Source organism: Muscardinus avellanarius (genome assembly GCF_963383645.1).
Source record: "Muscardinus avellanarius genome assembly, chromosome: 18".
Taxonomy (NCBI): Eukaryota; Metazoa; Chordata; class Mammalia; order Rodentia; family Gliridae; genus Muscardinus; species Muscardinus avellanarius.
The window spans coordinates 31,953,924-31,980,299 of record NC_137804.1 but is presented as its reverse complement, the minus strand read 5'-3'; the positions used below and the strand labels follow the sequence as shown (position 1 = coordinate 31,980,299).

The 26,376-nt window shown below is 37.7% G+C and overlaps 1 protein-coding gene across 1 annotated transcript in view; it reads left to right on the top strand.

Annotated features, from left to right (window-relative positions):
* The window catches only part of CFAP20DC (CFAP20 domain containing), a gene marked incomplete at both ends in the record, with an annotated part of 331,976 nt that overhangs the window by 188,220 nt on the left and 117,380 nt on the right, over positions 1-26,376 (top strand). Inside the window, 5 exons of the mRNA XM_080715044.1 lie at positions 13,286-13,422; positions 13,952-14,114; positions 16,915-17,028; positions 17,866-17,985; positions 23,590-23,918. Of these exons, the coding sequence (XP_080571170.1) occupies positions 13,286-13,422; positions 13,952-14,114; positions 16,915-17,028; positions 17,866-17,985; positions 23,590-23,918 (863 nt within the window). The remainder of the gene's footprint in view (positions 1-13,285; positions 13,423-13,951; positions 14,115-16,914; positions 17,029-17,865; positions 17,986-23,589; positions 23,919-26,376) is intronic.

Genomic DNA, 26,376 nt, shown 5'->3' with positions numbered 1-26,376 from the left:
TTCCCTTCAAGTTATAACCCCAGCCTGATTTTTAAATTTTGAAACAGGGTCTTATCAGGTTGCTGAGGGTCTCATTAAGTTGCTAAAGCTGGTCTCAAACATATGATCTTTTTGTTTTAGTCTCTCAAGTACAGGCATGTTTTACCACACCACACAAACATTTCTTCATTTTAAAAAATCATTTCCTATCAAAGGAATAGCTTGACTTAGGCTCCATTTTGTAAAACTACCATTGTGTAACCTTGTGTGTACTTGTATTATTGTAAAGATAGCAATTCTTGGAAATCATGAGTGCCAACCTCTTTTCTGGCATCCCCTTCAGCCAATGGCATAAAGATTGAGGTTATGTTCCTGCTAATAGGAACATAGCACAAAAGCCCCACCACTGAAATAAAACATTTAGAAGTTTTTTGCTGTGTTGTTCCTACATGTCTGACTTGCTGGTGGCAAGTAAATTTTACCTTTTTGCAAGAAGTAAAATTCACCTTGAACTGCTTTCAAATATGTTTTTTTTTCTTATGCCTCTATAGAAATTTATTTCTAACAATATTGACCATTATCTATAAAATCTGTTACATAGCAAAGAGGACACAAACTATTTTTAGAATGAAATTGAATTTTGATGTGAAATTTCTACAGAATAATGAAAAACTTTAATACTACAAAACTTAATGTTAAATATGAAAGTGTACTTAGTTTGATAATTGACTTGTTGTCAGGTTGTACCAACTCTGACATTTCTCCTTTATGAGTTTGTGACAGCACTGCTTAAACTAAAAAACTCTGGAGATAAACCATTTGTATACAGTAGGGAATTGATTCAATAGCTATACAATTAGACATTATGCAGCTGCACACAAAATGACCTGATGCTTTACCTATGATGGTCTAGAAAGATCTCAATGTTGTTTAATATGATTCTGTTGATATAAATAAAAAGGACAGTCACTTAGATATATTAAGGAAACAAAAACTTAATAACCAAATGAGAATTAGTGGGAATAAGGGCAAGGAGTTAAGATTTTTACTTTTCTTAATATACCTTTTGTGTTCTCTATTAAAAACATTAATTTTCAAATTATGGGACATTTCTGGTTTCTTTATATTTTCTGTATTTTGAAAATACATAAGAATTGATATAAAATATATAACTCTACTTCATGTTAATATTTCCATTTAGAATATATAAAGGGGCGGACATGTGGCACAAACTTTTAATCCCAGTGCCTGGGAGCCTGAGACAGAAGGATTCCAGTTTCACAGCCAGCCTCAGCAACTTATTAGCAAGATTCTCTCACTTAGTGAGACTCTGTTTAAAACTAAAAAATAAAATAGGACTGAGTGTAGAGATAATAGGCTCTCAAAGATGATCAAGAATTAGTGAGCTGAGAGCTGAGATGTAGACAGTCTAGTTTCAGACATGCAAGGTTTCTTTTTTTTTTCTTTCTTTCTTTCTTTTTTTTTTTAATTGGTGCACTGTATTCATACATCATAGTGGGATACAAACTTTTGTAGACATACATGCACACAACGCCCAGTCAGCCCCCACCCGATCCCCACCCCATTCTCTCCCCATCCCTCCCTCCCATGCTTGGCTTAGTGGTTGACATCTAGGATTATAGCAATTTATCCAAAATTAAAAATGATAATCTCACATAACAGTTTCATTTGTCTGATACCAAGCTTTCGATGACTTAAAGATAACATTTCAATATTTCTTTTTACTTTCTTTCTTACCAGAGAATATTTTTTTTCTATTTTTTAGGTGAAACTATCATATATTTATATATTTATTTTTCAGAAAAAAAAATCTATCCTAATATGGAATATAGACTCTAGATACCCAAAACGATCTTGAAAAAGAACAAAGCTAGAATATATATATTTTCTGATTTCAAACCATATAAAGCTACAATAATTGAAACAGTGTAGTACTATTCTAAAGGAAGATATATAAACCATTGGAGTTAAATAAAAGCCTAGAGCTAAATTCTTCCCTATATTGTCAAGTTATTTTTAACAAGGTTTCCACGAACATTTGGTGGTGGAAATAATAATCTTTTAACTAAATATTGTTGAAACATAATAATTACATGGAAAAGAATAAAGTTGGACCCTTACCTAATCCCATATACAAATATTAACTCAAAATAGATAAAAGACCTAAATATAAATCTTAAGACTATAAACTTTTAGGAGAAAATCTGGGTCATAAAACCTCACAACATTGAAATTGGCAGTGATTTCTTGGATATGATTTCAATGGCACAGGCAACAGAAGAGTATACAAACTTCGTAAAAAATAAAAAAAATTATTGTATATCCAAAGACAATGTAAACAGAGTTAACAGTTATTAATAGAATGGGATAAAATATTTCCAAATGCTATATCTGAAGGTATATTAATATTCCAACTAGAAATCTTAAAAATTAACAACAATAAAGGCAAACAATACCCTTTAGAGATAGGTAAAAGACTAACATAAATAATGAATCTCCACAGATAACCAATCTTAGTTGTCTGTTGGATGGAAACTCTTGTTTCTCTGGTTCTGGTGTGTGTTACCGATTTCTTCTTTGTAGTTAATCTCTTTGAGTATTTTCTCTAGTGCTGGTTTTGAAGACATAAATTCCTTCAGTTTCTGTTTGTCGTGGAAGCTTCTTATTTCTCCATCTAATTTGATAGAAAGTTTTGCTGGGTAGGACATTTTTGGCTGGAAGTTGTTTTCTTTCAGAGTTTGGAATATGTTACTCCAAGCCCTTCTGGCTCTCATGACTTGGTTTGGGAAGTCTGGAGTGATTCTAATTGGTTTGCCTCTGAATGTCACTTGGCCCTTTGTTTTTGTTGCCTTTAAGATTCTCTGTTTGGCTTCCACAGTGGTCATTTTGACAATTATGTGGCGTGGGGATCCTCTTCTCCGATCCTGTCTAAAGGGAGTTCTATAAGTTTCCTGGACCTGTGTATCAACCTCTTGCTCTATGTTTGGAAAATTTTCTGCTATTACTTGCTTGAAGAGATTGTTGATCCCTTTGGTTTCACTTTCTTTTCCCTCCTCTATTCCAATTATTCTTAGGTTAGCTCTCTTAAAATGGGCCCATATTTCTTCAATATCAGATTCCTGCTGTCGGATATTTTTTCCTAGATTAGAAACTATGCGTTCATTTTTGGAATGATCATCTTCTAAGAGCGAGATTCTGTTCTTCATGTGATCCAATTGGTTGTTTGTGATTTGAATTGAGGCCTTTACTTCATTAATTGCATCCTTTATCTCTTTTTGGCTCTCTCTGAGTTCTTTTCGAAGCACCTCTATTATTTCTACAGTTATTTTCCTGATTTGATCTTCTAGAAATCTCTGATTTTCAGTTTTATCGGGTTCTGATGTTGTGGGGTTGTGGGCATTCATTGCTCCAGTATTATTCCTCTTTCCCATGATTTAGGAATTTTGTGCCTTCTCTGGGTTCTTCCCTTGGGTCACTATGACTTCACTTAAGGTGTTCTGGATCTCGAGTCTGTAGTATCTCAGACCCCACTACTCCTTTACTGGGTTGTATCACAGAGTCTCCGATCCAGAGAGTCTATAGAGGCTGCTTTAGACTGTGGGGGGTGCCAGGTTGCACGTTCTCCTATGGTGTGATATCTCTGCCACCGCCCCTTCCCCACTGGGTCAAGTCCCAGGGAGTACAGTACTGGGATTTCTCTTCTAGGGCCCGCAATTTGACTCACTGTTCTTGAGTACGCAGATGTAGCTGTACTGGATTCGGTGAATTATTTGCTGCTGCCGCCGGTGGCAATATGGTGCTGCTGCCACGCCCTCAGCCGTGAGGCTGGCATATTTCTTCTTGGTTTTGATTTCCACTCTGAATCCCTGTGGCGTGTGCTGAGCTCAGCCACTGGGAGCTTTAGATTTTACCTGCGGCGAGAAATCCCGCCTGGTTGTTCCGCAGCAGCTCACCTCGGCTTGCTTAGCCGTCCGGTGAATATGCCGCTGCCGCCGGCAGTATGGCGCTGCTACCGCGGCCTCGGGCGTGAGGCAGGTGTATCTCCTCTGTGGCTCTGAGCTCTGTTCTCAGTCTGCTTTCTCTCTGGAGTCTGGTGATTTTTTTGTTTCTCTGGTGATGGTGTTTTCTGGCTATGAAAGGCGCTGATTTTGTGGTAATGGAGATTGGTTGTTAGCTGGGCTCTTAAGCCCCGCTTTTCTCGGTCGCCATCTTCCCGGAAGTCTGCAATGTTTCTTTTTCCTCTTTTTTTTTCTTTTCTCTTTCTTTCTTTCTTTCTTTCTTTCTTTCTTTCTTTCTTTCTTTCTTTCTTTTTTTTTTTTTTTGGTACAGGGATTGAACCCAGAGGCCTTCTACCTCCAAGTTATATCCCCAGCCCTTTTTTGTTTTTTTATTTTTTTAAACAGGGTCTTTCTATGTTGCTAAGAATCTTGCTAAGTTGCTGAGGCTATCGTCAAACTGAAATTCTCTTGTCTCAGCCTCCCAAGTACTAGGACTACAGGCATGCACCACCATGCCTCATATGCACCATCATGTGAGTATTTATTAGTTACTTTTTTTAATATCCTTCTCCTCCATGAGACTATGAGTGCCTTGAAAGAGGTGGCTGGCCATCCTGCTTCCTATCTCACTAAGTGCCTCTTAGCATCTAGGCACCGCTCATAGAATGGGTGAATGAAGAAATAAATAGCCACAACTGGACTTGGTACTATTCAAGCTGGAAGGTGTTAGTAACATATTTACTAAGCATTTGCTCCCCATGAGGCACAACATTTAGCAGGCTACAGCTATTTTTTTGCATAATATAACAAAACAAGGCTATGACTTAAGTATCATTATTATACCAATTTTATGGATGAAGAAAGTGAGGCTTCAAAAGGTTAAGTTGTCTAAAACAATATCACAATACTATAGCAGCCTTTTTCTTATTATTACATTGTGGGAAGCCAGGGTGTGGCACGTCAGCCCAAGATGGCGCCCGGGCTGACTGCCAAGGATGGTGGTCTTGGCTGGTGCGTGTGCTGTTCGTCTTGGCTGGCGCATGCACTGTTGTCAGTATCACGCACCTCATGCATGGACTGTGACTTAATGCCTCGTGGTTAGGCCAGTACGCCTATGAGGTACCTTCTAGGGAGCATGGGATGGACATGGGTGGAATGGGATTGGTGGATATTTTGGGAACAGGCTTGGTATGGTATATAAGGAAACTGCTGCAGGGAATAAAGAGGAAATAGCTTCATCAGCAAGTCGGCGTTCGTGTGTTTCTTCCCTAGGCTCTGCTGGTCAGAGCCTTAGGGTCGCGACATTACATTCTTTATAACAATGCAGAACCAGCCATGGTGGCACACACTTGTAATCCCAGCATTGGGGAGACTGAGACAGGAGGATCGCAGTTCGCCGACAGCCTCAGCTACTTAGTGAGGCCCTTTGCAACTCAGTGAGACCCGGTTTCAAAATAAAGAATAAAAAATAGGGCTGGGGGTGCAGCTACGAGGTAGAATGCCCCTGGGTTCCATTCCTAATACTGAAAAAAAAATGCACATTCACTAAAAAACCTAGTCCAATTCAACTTTTATGTCAGCTTTAATTCTGATTTGATAATTAGATAAGAGATGTGCTAAGCATGATGGCCCCTCTGTGGATTGGAGCTAAAATTTCAGGAGATTTTTTGGTTAAACTTTGAAAACTCTACAAACTTAAAGACAATAATAATTATAACATTGTATCTTGAGACAAAAATTAATGTTTATTTTTAAAACATAATTAGAGTATAAATCCTCAAGTTTTACAATCTTAACTACAAAGGCACGTGTACCCCTCAGTAAAATAGCAAAATAATTAATAGTATTGTCTCTGACCTACACCAAGTTCATTTCTCATGACCTTAAGAAAAAGGAAATGCCTATAGCATGACTTTAATCTAATCTTGATTTTAACCTTATTTTTTGTATATTGATATCAACTATTTATTTATTTATTTATTTATTGCAGGTCTGGGGATGGAACCCAGGGGCATTCGATCTCTGAGCTACACCTCGTGCCCTATTTTTTATTCTTTATTTTGAAACAGGGTCTCACTAAGTTGCATAGGGCCTCCCTAAGTAGCTGAGGCTATCCGCGAACCATGATCCTTTGGTCTCAGCCTCCCCAATGCTGGGATTACAAGCGTGTGCCATAATGCCCAACTGATTTCAACTTTTTAAAGATCTCATTTTAGTATTCAAAAGGCATGCACTTCTGCTTGTAAGTTTACTTTAAGAAGATTTTTCTCCTTATTGAAATTTTGTCCCTTTTATTTTTTAGAAACCAAGGATCTAAAATACTTTTGTTGGTAGGTTTTAATTAAGGCCTTATTATAATAAATAGACAGCATAATGCATGTTTATAGATACAATTATGACACTTGATATGACTATAAACAGGGAATTGTTAAACCCAAACAGGTTTTAAGAATTGTATATAATAACTGTAATAACGTTTCAAAGGATCTATTAAAGAGATCCTAAATAGTGGAGTTTTGCTATAATTTGTTTTGTGGGCATAAAAAAGTATATCAAAATGTGTAAATTTTTAAAAATAGATTTAAATTTAATTACACTGTAGTGAATTCATCTGTAAAGAAATCTTGGAGCCGGGCATAGTGGTACATGTTGGTAATCCCCGCGCTTGGGAGGCTGAGACAGGAGGATCGCACAGGTTTGAAGCCAGCCTCAGCTACTTAGTGAGGCTCTCAGCAACTTAGTGAGACCCTGTTTTCAAATAAAATATAAAATAGATCTGGGGTAATAGCCCAGAGGTAGAAAGCTCCTGGGTTCCACCCCCAGTACCACCAAAAAAAAGAAGAAATTCTACCACAGATTTTCTAATAAATTGTCAGATAACACATAATTTAGGTGTTTATAGCATATTTACATATTCTTAAATACATAATTTAGGTGTTTATAGCATATTTACATATTGATAAATATGTAAATAATAATTTAATAACACATAATTTAGGTGTTTATAGCATATTTACATATTTTTAAAAGACACTGAGTATCCATTGCTAAGCAAGAGAATCCTCTAAGAAATTCAAGGTATTTGGAGTTATTAATGACTATGAGTAGTTAGTATGTTTTATTGTTTTGAATTAGTGAGATTTAATCATTATTTATCCTGTGCTAACTTGGGCTCCTCAGATAGAGGGGTAAATGTTATACCAAACAAATTGTCTTTTACACAAAAAACTTAAACTGATTGGGCTGAACCTGAATTTAGACAAAGAATATTTTAAAATAAATAAAATTGTCCTTGTAAACTATTTGAGCCGACGTGGTGATGGTGCACGGTTGTAATCCCCGCGCTTGGGAGGCAGAGACAGGAGGATCACACAGGTTCGAAGACAGCCTTGCTGGATTAAGAGACCCTGTTTCCAAATAAAAATATAAAAAAAATTTGATTAGAAAGCGCCATATCTGAATAGTTTCCAAGAAAAAAAGTCTTCTACACTGGTACAGACTTTTCCTTTATGCCATACCGCATCACATGTGACTTTCCATTGTGCTCATGAGCCCTTTCTTTTAAAATCAATGTGATAGAACAAAATAAATAGTCTAGAATTTGTTCTACCTGATTATAAAATATGCAAATGATGTCTCTGATATATTTTGCCAAATGGCCTGGATACTTTGTATCATTTCTTTCTGTTCTCAATACTGGAAAGAACACAGATGCACACCTAGCCAAGTCTATTTGGCCATACTAAGACTTTTCACGTGTAACCTGAATAATCATCTGATTGTGGTTCCATAGCACTGCTGTGGCTGAGAACCTTGCCATTTAGATAAAATGTTGACCCTTCTCTCTACCCCACATTTTGGAGGTGTCCATCCTGTCCAATATTCCTCCTTGATTGCGCATAAAATCCCCAGGTAGACTTTTGTATAGTCTTCCTTGTTTATTTTTTTAAGTTTTTATTGGTACATTGTAGCCATACATCTTAATGGATTTTTCTTTAAATGAAATTCTAACCCTAATTATAAATATTTGAGTTATTTCATCTAACTTTCCTTCTGACTCATTTTATTTAATAATTATTCATTTTGCTTAGCAAGGACCTATCAGGTGCAATGCTGGGTCAAGCACTGGGCTAGGTATTGGCAGTTCAGGGTGACATATGGAGGCTACTGAGTTACATCTATTGAAGTATACAGTGATCAGGGAGTGCTTTAGACTCATGTAAATATGAGATTCTGACAAGTTCTGTAAGGGCAAGTTTATTGGTGGAAGTGTCTCCTTTGGGGGAACTTACCCTAATCACTGAGCTGAGACAAGAAGGCCAAAAGAGAAAGGAAGAACCTTCTCTCCACAGGAAATAGCATGTACAGACACTCTGACAGGCAGAAAGAACTGAGAGGGCCAGTTTGTTAGAAGCAGAAAATGAGGAGCGAAAGACATGAAAATGTATCAAAATAGCTTTAAAACTTCTTTATTGGTGCATTGTAGTTATACATCATAGTGAGTCATACAAACAAACATGCACACAGGTCTTGGTGTGTTTCCCTTCAGGCCCCACCAACTGTCCAGGTTTTTACAGGTGAAATGAAAGGCTTTCTTCTTATCCTGAGAACAGTAGAGAAACCATTGAAGAGCGTCAGCGAAGAAAGGAATTACTTCACCAGACATATGTTGCATAAGACCACTATGACTGCATTTGGGGGAAAGGATGGGGGAGGACCCCATAACAGGCCCAGTAAATCACTGGTGAGGTTTTGTGGTCATCTGGACAAAGGAGGATGGTGCTTGTATGTTGGAGAAGTGGAGATGGAGTAGGTATGGAGAGGGTGGCAGGAGGTGTCAAGCATACCAGGTTCTAACTGCTCAGGTAGTCTGTGATGACCTCTCTTAGGTCAGGTTTCCAGCTTGAGGTTTTTCTGAAATACTACATAAGAGCTGACAGAGAAGCCCACTGGATATAAGTGGAGAGAGTACAGAAGAAAGGACTGGAATAGAGATATAAATTATGGAGTTATCTGATATCTAAATATATCTTAAATTATCCTCTGCTTGGATACCTTCAAAATGACAGAAATTTGAGCACCTTGACAAGCAGACATACTTGAATTAGAGAAAAATGTTCCTTATGTTGATCTAAAAACTTCCTGCAGCAACTTCTACACACTAGTTTTGATTCTGTCTGTTAGACAACTGAAATCTCTCTTCTACCTCAGACATAGAGAACTTAAAGAAACTGGCATAATATATACCTCCTCACTAAATCAATCCAACTCATGTGTTCTGTCCAGCAGAAGTTCTTACAGTTTAAGTCAGCGATCTAGCCTAGCCTCTTCCTATATTCAACTTCATTACAAGGAATGTGTGGCTATATAAAAAGTCACACATTGATATACATAAATTCCACACAGACTTAAATATTTGGGGCTTCCTATGTATGGTATGTTTACAAACCTGTGTGCCTTTTCTTAGGTTAATACATGTGGATTTCAATTCCACATATGTAAAATTACAGCTGTACAGCAGAGGCCACTGAGACTACGTAACTAGCTGTAGGGATTGTTTCAGGCTAGTAGGTCAGACAGGAAGAACTGGAGCTCAAACAATGCCACAGGTGGGTAGCACTATATATATACACTTGGACCATAGTTCATGTATATCCAGGACTATAGGGCAACATGAACTTCCTTGGGACCATCATAATATCCAAGTTGGTCCTATCTTGCAGGTGGGGCCCAGCAGAAGGTTTCTAGGTAGTGGGTAGTGTTTAGCTAAGGACTGTCACTCTTGCCTGCTCTGTTCCTCATACGTTAATGGTAGTAACAAGGAATCCTCAATACTAAGTTCCTTGGGCATTCTTTGTGGTCATTCAGAGGCCTGGGCTCCCTTCACCTAGTGCCCTAGGGGACCATAAAGTCCTGCACAGAATCTTTTGTATCTTGTCATGAGATGAAGAAAGAGAGCACAAAGTGGGTAATGCAGAATGTTTTAGTATTCAGCAAATTCTTCTCATATTCCAGTAGCCCAAACTCAGTCATATCTGAATGCTTCATCCCCAGAAGGAAAGGCAAGAGGATTTGCAAAGCGCCCTGCCATTTCCTGGAGATGACACCGGTTTGCTATCTTCCCTAAACCTTCAGGGATCCCCTGACTTTGCCTACTCCATTTAAAATATATTCTTGGAGCTTGGCATAGCAGCTCCCACTTGTAATCCCAGTACTTGGAAGGCTGAGACAGGAGGAGTGTAGGTTCACAGCCAGCCTTCGTAACTTAGTGAAGTCCTCTGCAATCTAAAAATAAACTAGTTCACTAGTTCAACTGCTATGGAGATCAGTGTGGAGAGTCCATAGAAAACTGGCAATGGACCTACCATATGATCCAGCTGTACCACTAGAGAGTATCTTTCTAAATGTGTTGAAATCAGAGAACTACAGTAATATATGCATACCCATGTTTATAGCAGCACAATTCACAATAGCCGATCTATGGAACCAACATAGGTGTCCATCAACAGATGAATGGATTACACTGGTTTTGAGATTAGACTGTTCCTGTTTTTCTAGGTCCTGGAGGCATATATAATTAGGTTGTTTATTTGGTGACTTTCTGGGTTTTTTGTTGTTTGTTGTTTTTTTATGTGAGCACTCTGCTAGAAATTTTCCCCTTCACGCTGCCTTCATACTGTCACATATATTTTGGTATACTGTGTCTCTATTTTTATCTAATTTCAAGAATTTTTAATTTCTCCCCTTATTTCTTCTCTGAACCAATCCTCATTCAAGAGTGTATCATTCAGACCAGGTGTGGTGGCGCACACTTGTAATCCCAGCATTCGGGAGGCAGAGATTGGAAGATGATGGTTCACAGACAGCCCCAGCTAGTTAGTGAGACCAAGACGCCTTGCAACTCAGTGAGACCCTGTTTCAAAAATAAAGAATAAAAAATTAGGGCTGGGAATGACACTAGGAGGCAGAATTCCCCTGGATTCCATCCCCAGTACTGGGGGAAAAAAAAAAAGTATATCATTCAGTCTCCATGTATTTATGTAATGTCTTTTGGTCTTCCTGTTGTTGGTTTCTACTTTCATGCCATGGTGATATAAGAAGATTCTGGGAAGTATATTACATTTTTTTAATTTGCTGGTGCTTGCTTTGGGGCCCAGGGTGTGGTTTATTTGGGAGAGGGCTCCATGGAAAGCTGAGGCAAATAAGTATTCCACTGTTGCTGGTTGAAATAGTCTAGATATGTCTATTTGGCCCATTTGGTTTATAGTATTCTTTGGGTCTGAAAAGTTTTTACTCATCTTTTGTCTGGAAGACTGATCTAGTGTCATGAATGGTGTGTTGAAGTTTCCCAATATTATTGTTTTGGGGTCTATTTGAGACCTCATGTCCTGAAAAGTTTATTTTACAAAATTGGGTTCTTCCACATTTGAGGCATAAATGTTTATCATCTTTTTGTTGGACTGTTCTTTTTATTAGTAAGAAGTGACCCACTTTTTCTCTTCTGATATGTCCTCTGGCCTCTGAGGCCAGTGGGCTTAGACTCTGCAAAGCCAGTGATTACTATGTTCCATGATTGTGGCCCAGCTCCCTAAGCTTTGATTTCCCTGGGACACTGCTCCTGATCTGCTTATTACAATTATGTGAAATACTGACAGTAACTAGCTTGCACGCATCCCCATCACAAACTCTGCTATCAGAGAGAGTGTTGAGTTTCCATTATGTAGCTGTGATCACATGAAACCCTGCAGGACCCCTGGCTTCCTAGCCTCCAGGCACAGCCTGGGCAAGATGGCACCATCTCCACCACTGCTATCTGCCCAAGACCCAAGCTCTGACAGAGAGAGATTGTACAGTTCTAAGCCTGAAGTTTGAGTAGCTTTGTTTTTTAGTCCCAGGGACACCTCTGTTGCTTTGGGTGACTGCAATCACAGTGAGCCCTTGTTGGCCTTTGGCATTGGTGCTTGTATTGCCTCATCACAGCTAAGTGCAAGTTTATTGCTTTCTGAGCCTGCTTCTCAGTAGGCTGAATTATTTCTCCCCTGGGCACCATGGCTGGGAATTCTGTAGTGATCCCTGGAGACCCTACAAGGGCTCTGCAAACTGGAGACTACATCTCTAGGAGCTGTCAGTTAACTCACATTTCTGCTGAGTTGGACAGAGGCCCCCACCTCTACATTGGTGATTTGCAGTGTCAGACCCCTTGAATCCCTGTGTCTGCACAGGATGGTCTCCCACTGGGACAGCTTGTTAACTTAAGGTTTTGATGCATGCCACTCCAGATACTTACAGAAAAAAAGAGATGTGTTCAGGTGCACCCTCAGTATCTGACTGAGTCATCTGGGTAGCCAGATCATTGTCAAGCATGGAGTGAAATGCCATCTGTTTTTGATGATGATCTGTATTCACTGGTTTCACGAGGATCCACTGCTTCTTTGCTGGCTTTGGAAAAGAAACAGAAAAGAAACACGGGGCCGCCAGCTCTGCAGCCTGGCCAAGATCTGGCTGCATTTATACTGAAGGGAACCAGGAACAATGATGCATACCTGTAATCCTAAATACTTGGCCTGCTGAGGTATGAGGACCAGGAAAGAGGCCAGTCTAAGCAACTTATTGAGAAGGAGAAAGAGGGTAGGATGGATCATATGGGTAACTTATCAAGAGGAAATAGAGCAAGAAGGGAAGATTGGGATCATGAATCATATGTGTCTCAGTCAATATTTTCAGTGTCATAATCCAAAGGATCTGACCATACAACTTAGAGGAAGGAAGATTTGTTTGCTCCCACTTTCTTGGAGATTTTGAGTTCAGTCCGTGTCAAGCTAGGATCTGCGAAGCTCAAGGTATGGCAGTAGGAAGCAGAGAGGAAGAAAGCAATGCTCTGCTCTAACACCATGGAGGTTGGTAGCAGAGAATGCAGGCAAGCCAAAATCACAGTCCCTGAGGCCACACTCCAGGGATCCACCTTCTCTAGCCAGATCCCAACTGCCTAGGTTTACCACCCAGTAAATTCATTGCAATCAGTTTATCGCTGATAAGATTAAAACCTTCATGACTTAATTATATCAATTCCAAACTCTTCAAGGGACATTCTATATCTAACCATAACAATATGGGCAACTTATGAGTGAAAGGAATGGATAAAAGGAAGGAAGGGAGGGAGGGGTAAAGGATGGAGGGCGGGTTGGGATCATGGAATATATGATACCTGAATTGTATTTTCAAAAATACTGTACCATGGCAGTTGTTATTACACCCATTAATGTACAATTATTACCTTCCCTTCACAGATCAGTTCATTAACAGAGGAACAGGTAATGTACGGAACAGTAAAAATCAAGATGTGTGTCACATTGCCTTTGGATCCAAAGTTCTCGGACCACCTCCCCTCTCTGGCAGAAGGAATAACATGAGGCTTTCCACAGAGGTAGGAAAAAGGTTTGAAGAGCTATGCAAGCATGAGTGGCATAGTAAATGATGAAGAGAGCTGTGGAGGAAAGGAGGGAAGCAGGAAGGGAGGAACTTGTGGAGAGAGACTTATAGGCATATATATAAAAGCACATGTTGCCAGCTCCTTCAAAAAAAGATGTTGGATTATGACCAGATACCATACAATGAAGAGGTTGCCAGATGTTATTTATTCTTAATTTCCTCTGAAACCTTGACATATACAGTGATTCTTAATTCAACTCTTACCTACTGAAGACGGCATATTATAAATAAGTACAGTTTAATCCATGTATCTAGGAAATTTGCTGATCTATTTTATCTCACATTATTTTTCTCTTTTAATTTCTAATTTTATACAAATTACTTTGCTTCACTTTTCAACGTCATTTTCTCTAATTTTTCCCTTATTCTTCATTTATACAAATACTTTTTTCTTTGTATATTCTATAAAAGATAAGTATAGTTCTTATATTTTTAAATGTACAGGTTAATTCCTTTTCTTATAGACAGTAAGATCTATTGGGCCCAAAAATAGCCGATTATGCCAGTTGTCTACAGTAGAGAAGTGTGTTAAAAGTGCAGAAATGTCAGCCTTGCTGATATCTGAATCTGAAGAACAAGGAGATAAAGAAAACATTCACCAAATAAAGCAGACTGTACCTATTCATGGTAAGAAAGATTGATGGCTAGTGAAAATAATGGGAAATGTTCTTGTTAAGATAAATCAGAAGTTATATTCATGATTAGAGTATTACTATTTAATAATTAAAGGTGTGGTGATTATTAAAGTATATTTAAAATTTTTATATACATATTACCATGTAGAATTAAGTATGCTGTGTATTTGCTTAATGATAATGATATAAGAGTAAAATAGCAGCAGTTACAGTTTGGAAACTACATGTACATTTCTAGTTTTCTTGCTCAACTTCACCTTTCAAGGAATCTCTTCCATTTGTAAAGTGCCCTTTATTTTCTCTCACTGATACAGAAACAACCCTGTAAGTAAAGAAAGGACTTCTGTCAACCATTATATAGATTGAGAGTTCAAGCCTAATGGAGAGGCAAAGTGACTTAGTTTGTAATTATTAGAATTTACATCAGAATCTAAGACTTACAACTCCCAGTTTGTCCACCCTTTCTTACTTGTCGGAGTTACTGAGATTTGTAAACGAACATTTTAATTCATTTTACTTGATTAAGAAGTTAATGGTCACTGTTACAGACAGTATCCCTTATGTGACTGCTGTAATGGTACTGTGGGCTCGTTTTCCTCTATTCAACTAAAATTTGTTGAATAGGGAAATTTAAATCAATAGACAGCTTGGTGCAGCTTTAACAAGTCTTTATTACAAAATCAGTAGGAAATAGAGATGAAAAAGCAGCACGCACACACCCTAGAGAGTCTGGAAATGAAACTACCCCCTCTCCATCCCTGGCCTTTAAATAGATTTTGTATTGGTATGTTCATATCAACATTACCAATGAAATGGGCTAATCACTTATTTCTTAGCTGGGTGGTGCCTCTGTGCCTCTAGACAATGTACTTAACTACGTGCGGGGGTCAATAATCAACCTGGCTTCTGCCTCTGTTTTATTGGTCTATATCAGTTGCTCATCAACTATGGGTACTTTGAAGTAGCACATGGAATTTAACTTTCCAAAACTAGGCCAGATCACAAGGTAAACAGAGGCACTGAGGGCCTCTACGTATTTCCAGGGGTAAAGGTTTCAATAGTCTATAGCACTTTTAAGGCTAAAGGCCTTAATTTCCTTTACAGCCTTACTATAGGTTACTCATTAGAACAAAGGGCAGAGAGAGGAGGCTCTGCAGTGTAACAGCTGCTGCTCCTCCCTGGCTGAGAGCCTGCACAGCACCCAGACTCTGACTGCTTTTTACATTTTGGAAATTAATACTGGAGCAATTTTCCAATACTGGCACACCTATGGAATATAAAACTGACTTATGGGAATGAATGATATAGATACCTCGTTTCAGATCTATTACTGACTCTCTGTGTGGCCTTAAATAAGTTACTAACACCATCTGAGCCTCAGTGTCTTCATTTTTAAAATGGGGATTACATTATTCCTAGTCGAAATGTTGTAGAATTCTCTGGATTGATGGACCTAATGCCAGTTAGGGTGAAAAAGAGAAAGTTTATTACACCGGTGGGCCAAGGCTAGAATAGTTCCTGAAAAACCTTGGCCTAGAGCTCAATATGAGCTCCCAATTTGCAGATTTGTGACAGAGAGTGGAAGCACTCAGGTAAGCTTATAGAGAGTTGAAATGTGACAGTGATAGAAGTTGTGTACCAGGAGGGTGAGGAGGGGAAATTCCTGAGCAAGTTACTGATATATGTGTCTTTAGAAGCAGTTGCCTGGATACCGTTCCTCCTGCAAGTCACTTATCTGTAGTTACATTCTTAGTTAAGAGTTAAGGTTTAGGAGTTTTCTGCTCCCTCCCCAATCCAGCAAGCTGATACTAGCAAAGAGAGTGCCTTGCAAGTTAATGGAAATAGCCCCTCCCTCTAGGCAACCAGGAGATGAGACCAGTGCAGAGTCCTTTCCCAAGTGTAAACAAAGTGCCAGCTTGATAAGAGGGACTAGACAATTTAAATACCTCTCTTCTTTTTATAACACAGGCCTGCTAGGTGTAAACCCCGTTTTTCCTCCTCTGAGTTATTTGGCCAAAGATTAGACTGTCCACAGCCCAGGGTCTGGAAAAGCAGAATTTACTACCTGGATCATCAGGCTAATTAAAGAGAGATACACCCATCCAGCTTATTAGGCCTGTGGCCACTGGAGTTTCCTTTGTCTCTGAAAACTGGAGAACACTCCTGCATCACAGAGGAAAGGGAAAACTTCAGCCTTTTATTTTAGTAACTTTTTAGGGTCTACTACACTAATAGTAATAATAAATAGTAACTGACTCAAAGGTCCCTGGGAGGATTCCATGAGAAAAGCCCATTAAGTGTACCATACTGTACCAAGAAGTGAAACATTTAGCAAATATTAAATGTTGCTATGAATATCATTACCCAAAATTATATTATACTTAAGAATTCTATCCAAGTTTGACCTTGGTTCTCCAGGGTCCTTTGGGAAACTACTTTCTAATATACTCAGCTATATTTCCTCTTTAACTGAATTGGCTGTTAATTCCTTTTTAAATATTTCAACATAGCATATTGCATGATTAACATCAACCAATTATTCATATCACCCTATAAATGTTACAAATAAAATTTGTCAGTAATTTGAAACCTGAAATGATCCTAATATTGGAATGGGAATAAACACCTATTTTCTATGAAGGAATAAATTGTGGTTTTAAATCAGCTTTACATTAATGTCAAAATAATACATGAATATTCTGAGCATAGAGATAATTATATTTACTGAATTATTTCAAGTAATATAACACTTTCTGCCCTGGCTTTTGTTCTTTGATATGAAAATGTACCAGCCACTCTTCATATTATACATCCACACCCACCTCAAGAAATATCAGCAGATAAGAATAACAGAAGACAGTTTGGGTTAAAAAGCACCAGCAGAGAAAGGATAGCAGCACCCAGTGGTATGGCACTATTTCAGTACTATCGTAGATCTACATATTACTCAGGGCAATGGAATCTCTCTACAAGTTGTAAATGTTAAAGGATTATGAGCCAATTCATTTAAAATATAAATGTCCATTCTATGGGGATTATGGAAATCAATTTTTCTGCAAAAGAATTGCTCTAGAGCCCTAACAAAGATTTGCTGCCTTAAATAGGTAGTACACAGAAATAAAGGATTCCTACTTTTACTCTCAAAGGCTGAATAAGCTTAAAAGCTAGATTTTAAAAAAAAAGTCATATTTAGTAGCAATTGCAATTTTTAAAAAAACACTCTTATGTGGGATCCAAGAAAAAAAGTATAAGACCCTTTAAAAATTATATGGACATTGAAACTCTTTTTATCACAAATCATAAAACTGAAATCTAAAATGTTCCTGTGCAAATAACAAAGAATTTTAAGGTGAACTTCTGCAAAACTGCAGATGAGTTCATCTTTAAACATTCTACTTAAAAAATAAAACTGGCCAGGTATGATGGTGCATGTTTGTAATCCCAGTACTTGGAAGGCTGAAACAGGAAGATTGCAGGTCCAAAGCCAGCCTTGGCAACTTGGCAAGGGTCTGAGCAACCTAGTGAGACCCTGTTTCCATATAAGATGGGGCTTGGAGGTAGAATGCCCATGGGTTCAATCCTTAGTACCAGAATTTTTTTTAAAAGCTGCATATCATCTATGTCATTACCTCTTACTTGCTTTTAAATAATAAAATGGAAATGCAAGCCAAATTACCACTATTCAAAAAATGCTTTTTTAAAATATCAAGTGAAAAACATGGACAATATTTATTCTAATAAAGGCAATTCTTCAGGAAAAAACCAAAACGAAGAAGAAACAACTGTCTTCACTGCTGGGACCCCAAAACGACCCGAAACACAGAATCCCAGCATTCCAAGACCCCAGCCCCCTGACCAAGCAGGTGAGTATCTTTACTATTAATAAAATAGAACTGCAACAAATATTTAAAACAAAATCATTTTGAAGAGTTGTGATGTTGCCACTTGCTAACATTTATAATTTTTTATAAATCTCCTTATTTAACCTCTATTTTATGTCATACTTTAATGGATGAAAAAGTGCTTTTTCTTTTTAAGTTTTAATGCCCCAGTTGTCCCATTAAGGATGAAAGTTTAGAATTATAAATTATCTCCATGAAACTCTCCAATGACCACCTACTGTTATATCTCTCCAGTCCCCTTTATAAATGGAGATGGCAGGAGCAAAGAGCAAGGATCCCATCCACATATCTTGCCCAGCAGGAGTGTGCTTTTACAAAAGCAAATTATTTTTGAGTGAGAGAAAAAGGAAAATAAATGAAAACTGTGTGTAGTTTGTCAGTCTTATTTATGCAGTGTTGAAACCTTCATTAAAATGATAGGTTCAATTAGTGTCTCTAGCATAAATCTGACTGTGTAGAAAAACTAATTTGTCTTGTTTGCTGCAATATTTTGATTACACATTAATTTACATATTTTCCCAAGAAAACACACCAAATTATTCATTACAATTGATATGGAAATGCTTGGGATAAAAATACAAATAAAAATACAAATTCTAAAAAAGCCTGTGGTCATGAGATAATTAGAGTGAGTTTGGTGTTAAACACTCCTGCTTTGATTTTTGACAGTTAATATGTTTGGCAACAGGTCATACAAATTGTGCAGTTGTATAATAAATATTCTCATTTTTCCTTCCAATTTCTTTCACATACTCACATACATAACACAACAGATTTGTTTTTGTAACCTTTTTCAGCATTTCTAGAACACCTACTGTGTTAGTAAAATGCCCACTGTGTGCCTAGCACTATGAAAAAGGTTTTGCTGTCCCAAACAGGATCTCCCAGTATACTTGTTTATTTCACCTACCCATAGCTAAACTGACTGAGAACCATCTACACTCTTCCAGGTGAACAGAAGAAGCAGATTCAGCCTGCTGCTGATCATGCACCTACAGTCTCTGTCCCTGAAAATATAAAGCCACTTTCTAACAGATTTTCCCTAAGAACTGTACATTTATCTCTCTTCTTACAGACAAGCCATGCCGTATAGTGGTAGCCTTAGGTTAAGAAACTGATAAATACAACCATGTATGTTGTTGCATGCCTATAAAGCCCAGTATTTGAGAGACTGAGACAGAAGATCTTAGGTTGAAGGCCATTCTCAGCAACTTAATGAGACCCTATTTCAAAATAAAAATTAAAATATAATAGGGCCAGGAGTCTAGCTCTGATCTAGAATACCCATGGGTTCAATCCCCAGTACAGGAAGAAGGAAAGAAGGAAGGAAGGGCAATTGTGAAATATTTTATATTTGTGTCATCAGTATTATTTTTAGTTAAGTTTCTGTTTTATAGTTTTTGCTTTAGAGTTACCAAATCTCAAATCTCTCCTGGTTACTTTTATTATGATCATAACTGCAATAGGATTCAAGAATCAGGTGTAGCCAGGTGTGGTGGCTCACACTTGTAATCCCCGCACTTGAGAGGTGGAGACAGGAAGATCGCATAGGTTTGAAGCCAGCTGTGCTGGCTTAAGAGACCCTGTTTTCAAATAAAAAAGTATAAAAATAGGTCTGGGAGTGTAGGCTGGAGGTGGAAGGGTTTCCAAGAACCACAGTATCACTAAAAAAAAAAAAAAAAAAAAAGAATCAGGTGTAAATTACCACATCCACATTACAGTTCCTCAAAACACATTCTTGTAAAACATTACCATTTAAAAATGCAGCAAAAAAAAGTAAATTTCAAGGAAAATACACTAAACTGAGAAAATGCTCAATTTTTTTCTGCTGTCATTCTAAAGAAGAAAGTAAGCATGCTTTTAATAATATTTATTATACAGGTAAATTCTTCCAAATTACCTAAATCATAAGATTATATCTATCTCAATATAATATAAAGGAATAAAGTATTTTTTTAATTTTTTTTATTGGTGCACTGTATTCATACATCATAGTGGTATAAAAAAAACTTTTGTAGACATACATGCAGACATCGCCCAGTTAGCCCCTACCTGATCCCCACCCCATTCCCTCCCTATCTCTCCTTCCCATGCTTGGCTTAGTGGTTGACATCTAGTATTATAGCAATTTATCCAAAATTAACAATGATAATCTCACAAAACAGTTTCATTTGTCTGATATCAAGCTTTTGATGACTTAAGGGTAACATTTCAATATTTCTTTTTGCTTTCTTTCTTACCAGAGAATATTTTTTTCTTTTTTTTTTAGGTGAAACTATCACACATTTATTTATTTATTTTTCAGAAAAAATCTATCCTAATATGGAATATGGACTCTAGATACACAAAACAATCTCGAAAAAGAACAAAGCTAGAAGATGTATATTTTCTGATTTCAAATGTTATAAAGCTACAATAATTGAAACAGTGTAGTACTGTTCTAAAGGCAGATATATATACCATTGGAGTTAAATAAAAGCCTACAGATAAATTCTTCCATATACTGTCAAGTTATTTTTAACAAGGTTTACACGAACATTTGGTGGAGGAAATAATAATATTTTAACTAAATATTGTTGAAAAATAATAATTACATGAAAAATAATAAAATTGGACCCTTACCTAACATATTTACAAATATTAACTCAAAATAGATAAAAGACCTAAATATAAATCTTAAGACTATAAACTTTTAGAAGAAAATCTGGGTCATAAAACCTCACAACACTGAAATTGGCAGTGATTTCTTGGATATGATTTCAATGGCGCAGGCAACAAAAGGGTAAATAAACTCCCTAGAAAATAAAAAAAAAATATTGTATATCCAAAGACAATGTAAACAGAGTTAAAAGTTACTGATAGAATGGGATAAAATATTTCCAAATGCTATATCTGAAGGTATATTAATATTCCAACTAGAAATCCTAAAAATTAGCAACAATCAAAGCAAACAATACCATTTAGAGATAGGTAAAAGACTAACATAAATAATGAATCTCCACAGATAACCAATCTTAGTTGTCTGTTGGATGGAAACTCTTGTTTCTCTGGTTCTGGTGTGTGTTACCTATTTCTTCTTTGTAGTTAATCTCTTTGAGTATTTTCTCTAGCGCTGGTTTTGAAGACATAAATTCCTTCAGTTTCTGTTTGTCGTGGAAGCTTCTTATTTCCCCATCTAATTTGATAGAAAGTTTTGCTGGGTAGGAAATTTTTGGCTGGAAGTTGTTTTCTTTCAGAGTTTGGAATATGTTACTCCAAGCCCTTCTGGCTCTCATGACCTGGTTTGGGAAGTCTGGAGTGATTCTAATTGGTTTCCCTCTAAATGTCACTTGGCCCTTTGTTTTTATTGCCTTTACGATTCTCTGCTTGGCTTCCACAGTGGTCATTTTGACAATTATGTGGTGTGGGGATCCTCTTCTCTGATCCTCTCTAACGGGAGTTCTATAAGTTTCCTGGACCTGTGTATCGACCTCTTGCTCTATGTCTGGAAAATTTTCTGCTATTACTTCCTTGAAGAGATTGTTGATCCCTTTGGTTTCGCTTTCTTTTCCCTCCTCTATTCCAATTATTCTTAGGTTAGCTCTCTTAAAATGGGCCCATATTTCTTCAATGTCAGATTCCTGCTGTCGGATTTTTTTTTTCTAAATTAGAAACTATGCGTTCATTTTTTGAATGATCATCTTCTAGGAGCGAGATTCTATTCTCCATGTGGTCTAATCTGTTGTTTGTGCTTTGAATTGAGGCCTTTACTTCATTAATTGCATTCTTTATCTCTCTTTGGCTCTCTCTGAATTCTTTTCGAAACACCTCTATTATTTCTACAGTTATTTTCCTGATTTGATCTTCTAGAAATCTCTGAATTTCTGTTTTATCGGGTTCTGATGTTGTGGGGTTGTGGGCATTCATTGCTCCATTGTTATTCCTCTTTCCCATGATTTTGGAAGTTTGTGCCTTCTCTGGGTTCTTCCCTGGGTCACTACGATTTCACTTAAAGTGCTGTGGATCTCGAGTGTATGGTATCTCAGTTCCCACTACTCCTCTACTGGGTTGTATCGCAGAGTCTCAGACCCAGGGAGTCAATCGAGGCTGCTTTAGACCATGGGGGGGACCAGGTTTGGCATTCTCCTATGGTGTAATATCTCTGCCACCACCACTCCCCCACTGGGTCAAGTCCCTGGGAGTCAGTACTGGGATTTCTCCTCTAGAGGCCGCAATTTGACTCACTGTTGTTGAGTGCGCCGATGGAGCTGAAGTGGACTTGGTGAATTTGCTGCTTCCACCCCGGTGGCAATATGGCGCTGCTGCCACACCCTCGGCCATGAGGCTGGCATATTTTTTTCTCTGTTTTTGAGCTCCACTCTGAGTCCCTGCAGGGTGCACTGAGCCCAGCCCCTGGGAGCTTTAGACGCTCCCTGCACCGAAAAATCTGCCGAATCCTGCCCGGCTGATCTGCAGCGACTCACCCCGGCTCGCTGTCCGCCGCTCCTCTCTGGAGCCTGGTGGGCTGTTGAGTTCGTTGGTCTGGTGCTGTCTGGTGAAGTCGCCACTGCCGCCGTCAGTATGGCGCTGCTGCTACATCCTCGGCTGTGAGATCAGCGTATCTCCTCTCTGGCTCTGAGCTCCGTTCTGAGTTCCCCCCCTCTCTGGAGCCTGGTGTTGAAAGGCAAATAAAGTATTTTAAAAGTTTATTAAGAACTTACCTCTCTGTAGTAGTATATGTGTGTGTGTGTGTGTGTGTGTGTGTGTGTGTGTGTGTGTGTGTGATACTAGGGATTGAACCCAGGGGGCTTCTACCTCTGAGCCATACCGCAGCCCTATTCTGTTTTTTATTTGTCCTCAAACCTGCAATCCTTCTGTCACAGCCACCCAAGTACTGAGAGTACAGGCATGTATCACCACACCCAGCTATGTACAATATTTTTAAAGAAAAATAACGTGCAAAAGAATTTTAATGTCAAAACACTGTGTCCAAAAAAATCCAACATAACATTCAGATTAACTGTATTCTGTGGATTTACTATTACTTGAAAATTCTACTCAGTTTAGTCTTTGAATTGCTCTATTTTTCAGACAAAATGGTGAGAAAAAGACTGTCAACCATTCCATGGTTTTCTTTCTTCCATGATTTATAATCCAAACAATAATATTTTTGTTTAAAGAAACTTGCTAACTATGGCACTGTCTTTCTGTAGTTAAAAGGAGATGCTAGTAACTCAACCTTTTAAAGTTGGGTGGTTTCCTCCTTCTGGAATGTCAAGTTAATGAGGCTGTGCTCTGAAGAACTTGCTGCAAGACAGGAGATAATTATTTCAGACTTACAAATATCATGGCCAGTTTTTCAATTAAAATGGGGAGAAAGTACAAATGAATTAGTTGTCTGTAGAAAGAGACATTTATCTATGTGTTGAATATCTACCAACTTGCAAAATGGTAGATAAATTGCCGTCATTGGCTTCTGTCCTATTTAATAAGGCTCTATTTGAACAAAAAGAAATTTTAACCTAACTACCTGCCTAAGATAACACTTATGGAACACTAATTTTTGTCATCCTTCCCAAATGTCAGATGAGTGGATATTTCCTGGAAATGATGATCACATTCCTCACTCCACGTCTGGAGGAAAGTCTCTACTTCTGGATGGCTCTGACACGTCTCACCTGTGGCTACACTCCAGCCCAGACAGTGAGCACAGTCCGCAGGCAGAGGGAATGCAGATGGGACCAGAGGACTTTTTCACTTTTTCCTCTAGACCACGATCTGCACCTCATGGAAAGACCCAGAATATGTCCCCAGAGGAGTGCCCATTTGTTTTGGACCTAAAAGAGGATAACAATGTGACACGGAGAGACACTCAGTTGGAGAATGATTTTTACAGTGGTGACAGCAGCGAAGAGGTACACTGCTCGATGGGTAAAGTAATCTTACAACACAATTGTTCCATTAGCTCCAACAAGCACTAAAACCAGTTAAAATGAAAAAGGGGGAAACTAAGAGCTATATATAAATAGGCAGCAGATTGCTAAGTCAGTCAATAGTTGCATGAGGTTGTTATGGTAACTCTAAATTGCTACCTTTTATCATTAACAGCCAATTTTATTTTCAATTATAAAAACTGGATTTTGATTTGTATAATTTTTTTCCATTTAAATCTTTGTCTCAGAATGAGAAGCAATATACAATTTAGTTATGTGATGGTAAGACGAGTTATTCACTGAAAACTCATTGTTTGAGATCTCTGGGGAAGCTATGTTGCAGTTGCTATGCATTCTGAATTGATGACTTTCTGGCTCACTCACTCCCCTGCCAGCTTTTCACCTTAGACCTATTAGGGCTCATTATTTTCCATATGCTCCCAGAATTTCAAGAGTTGTGGCAATTACAGTTTTGACAACGAATCATGAATTAGTGCTGGAACTTGCCTTTTGAGAGGTTTTTCTGTTGGAAATTATTATGACAAATAGAAGTTAGTAAATTCATAAAAAGTTGTTAAAAACTTTTTGAAAATAAAGCCGAATATATTTTAGGAACATTTGTTTACCACCTAATACATTATAGCCAGGCATGGTGGCACACACTTGTAATCCCAGCATTTGGGAGGCTGAGACAGGAAGATCATGGTTCATGGACAGCCTCAGCTATTTAGTGAGGCCCTCTGCAACTCAGTGAGACCCTGTTTCAAAAATAAAGAACAAAAAATAGGGCTGGGGGTGCAGCTCAGAGGTAGAATGCCCCTGGGTTCTACCCCCAGTACCACACACACTCACACACACACACACAAAAAAAAAACTAATACATTATGATAACTTTTTCTTTGTATGAAATTAATTTATATGTGAAATTTCTTTATTTTAGTCTCAACAATGGCCACTCAGATTTGCTTAAGAAAAATCTAAAGGCAGAATAGTGTCAAGTTAAGGCTTAAGAAAAAGATATAAGTCATTTCACGTAGAAATAAGAAAAATTGTGTGTGTGTGGGGGGGTGCACTGGGGATTGAAACATTCTGCCTTTGAGCTATGCTTCCAGCCCTTTTTACTTTTCTATTTTGAAATAACTTCTCACTAGGTTACAGAGGGCCTCCCAACATTGCTAAGGCTGGCCATGGTCCTGTAATCCTATGTCAGCCTCCCAAGTACTGGGATTCAGGTGTGTGCCACCATGCAGAGAATTCAAATATGCTTAAAAAACTTTTTTAGTAACTATTACTAAGAATCTCTTTAAACAGTGGGGATAAATCCATGGGTTCTACCCTCAGAGCCAATTGAGAATGTGGTGGGATTTTTTAGGTAGTAATTATGGATTTTTACAACTTTTAGTGATTATTCGACAAAATATATGAATTATTTTTCACAGTATCCTTACTTCTTATTGTGATGAAACAATTAGTAATATCCAAAATAAACCTACTGCAAACCCTTTTCAACATAAACAGTGCATTATAAATGTTGATTTTGAGCCAGGTGTGGTGACTTGTGCTTATAATACCAATACTTGGGAGGCTGAGACTGGAGGATCGCAGTTCGAGGACAGTCTCAGCTATTTAGTGAGACCCTTTGCAATTCAGTGAGATCCTGTTTCAAAATAAATAATAAAAAATCAGGCTGGGGGTGTAGCTTAGAGGTAGAATGACCCTGGGTTCAATCCCCAGCATCACAAAAATAAATAAAAATGTAGTTTAGCGCATTTGTCCGTTTTACCCTTAAAAACATTAAGCTGTAAAAACTAAAATGGACATTTGTCTTTAGCATCTAATAGAGTCCTCACCTTACCTATCTTCTACAGTACAAATTGACTACTCTGATCATTTTTAATTATTAAGATCAGATTTTGGGTTATATTTTTCTATTTTAATCTTTTTCTCACAAAATGATATATAAAATACAACTTAGTTAAGTGATGATAAACTGGTAAAAAACTGAGAACATGTTATTCCATAAAAGTGTTATTTTAGGCAGGTAGTTAGGTTAAAATTTGTTGTTCAGAACAAGAAATTATATTAGCTTGTCCCCTTCCCATTTATACTGTCTATCTAACTATCCCAAAAGACTTACTATTTTTTAATATTTGTGATTTTATCAGTTTTATATTTAAGAACAAAATTAAGAAATGTGAAATATATTTAGAGATTATTGGTCAAGAAACCATGATTAAGACAATCTATCTTCTTAATTACTGATCAGCAAACACAAAAAATGAGTAGTTTCATATATAGTTTTATTTTTATTTATTTTTTATTTATTTTTAATTGGTGCATTGTAATCATATATCACATTGGAGTACAAGACTTGAGAGGATATACAAGCACACATCATCCAATTAGCCCTCATCCAGCCCCCATCCCATTCCCTCCCCCT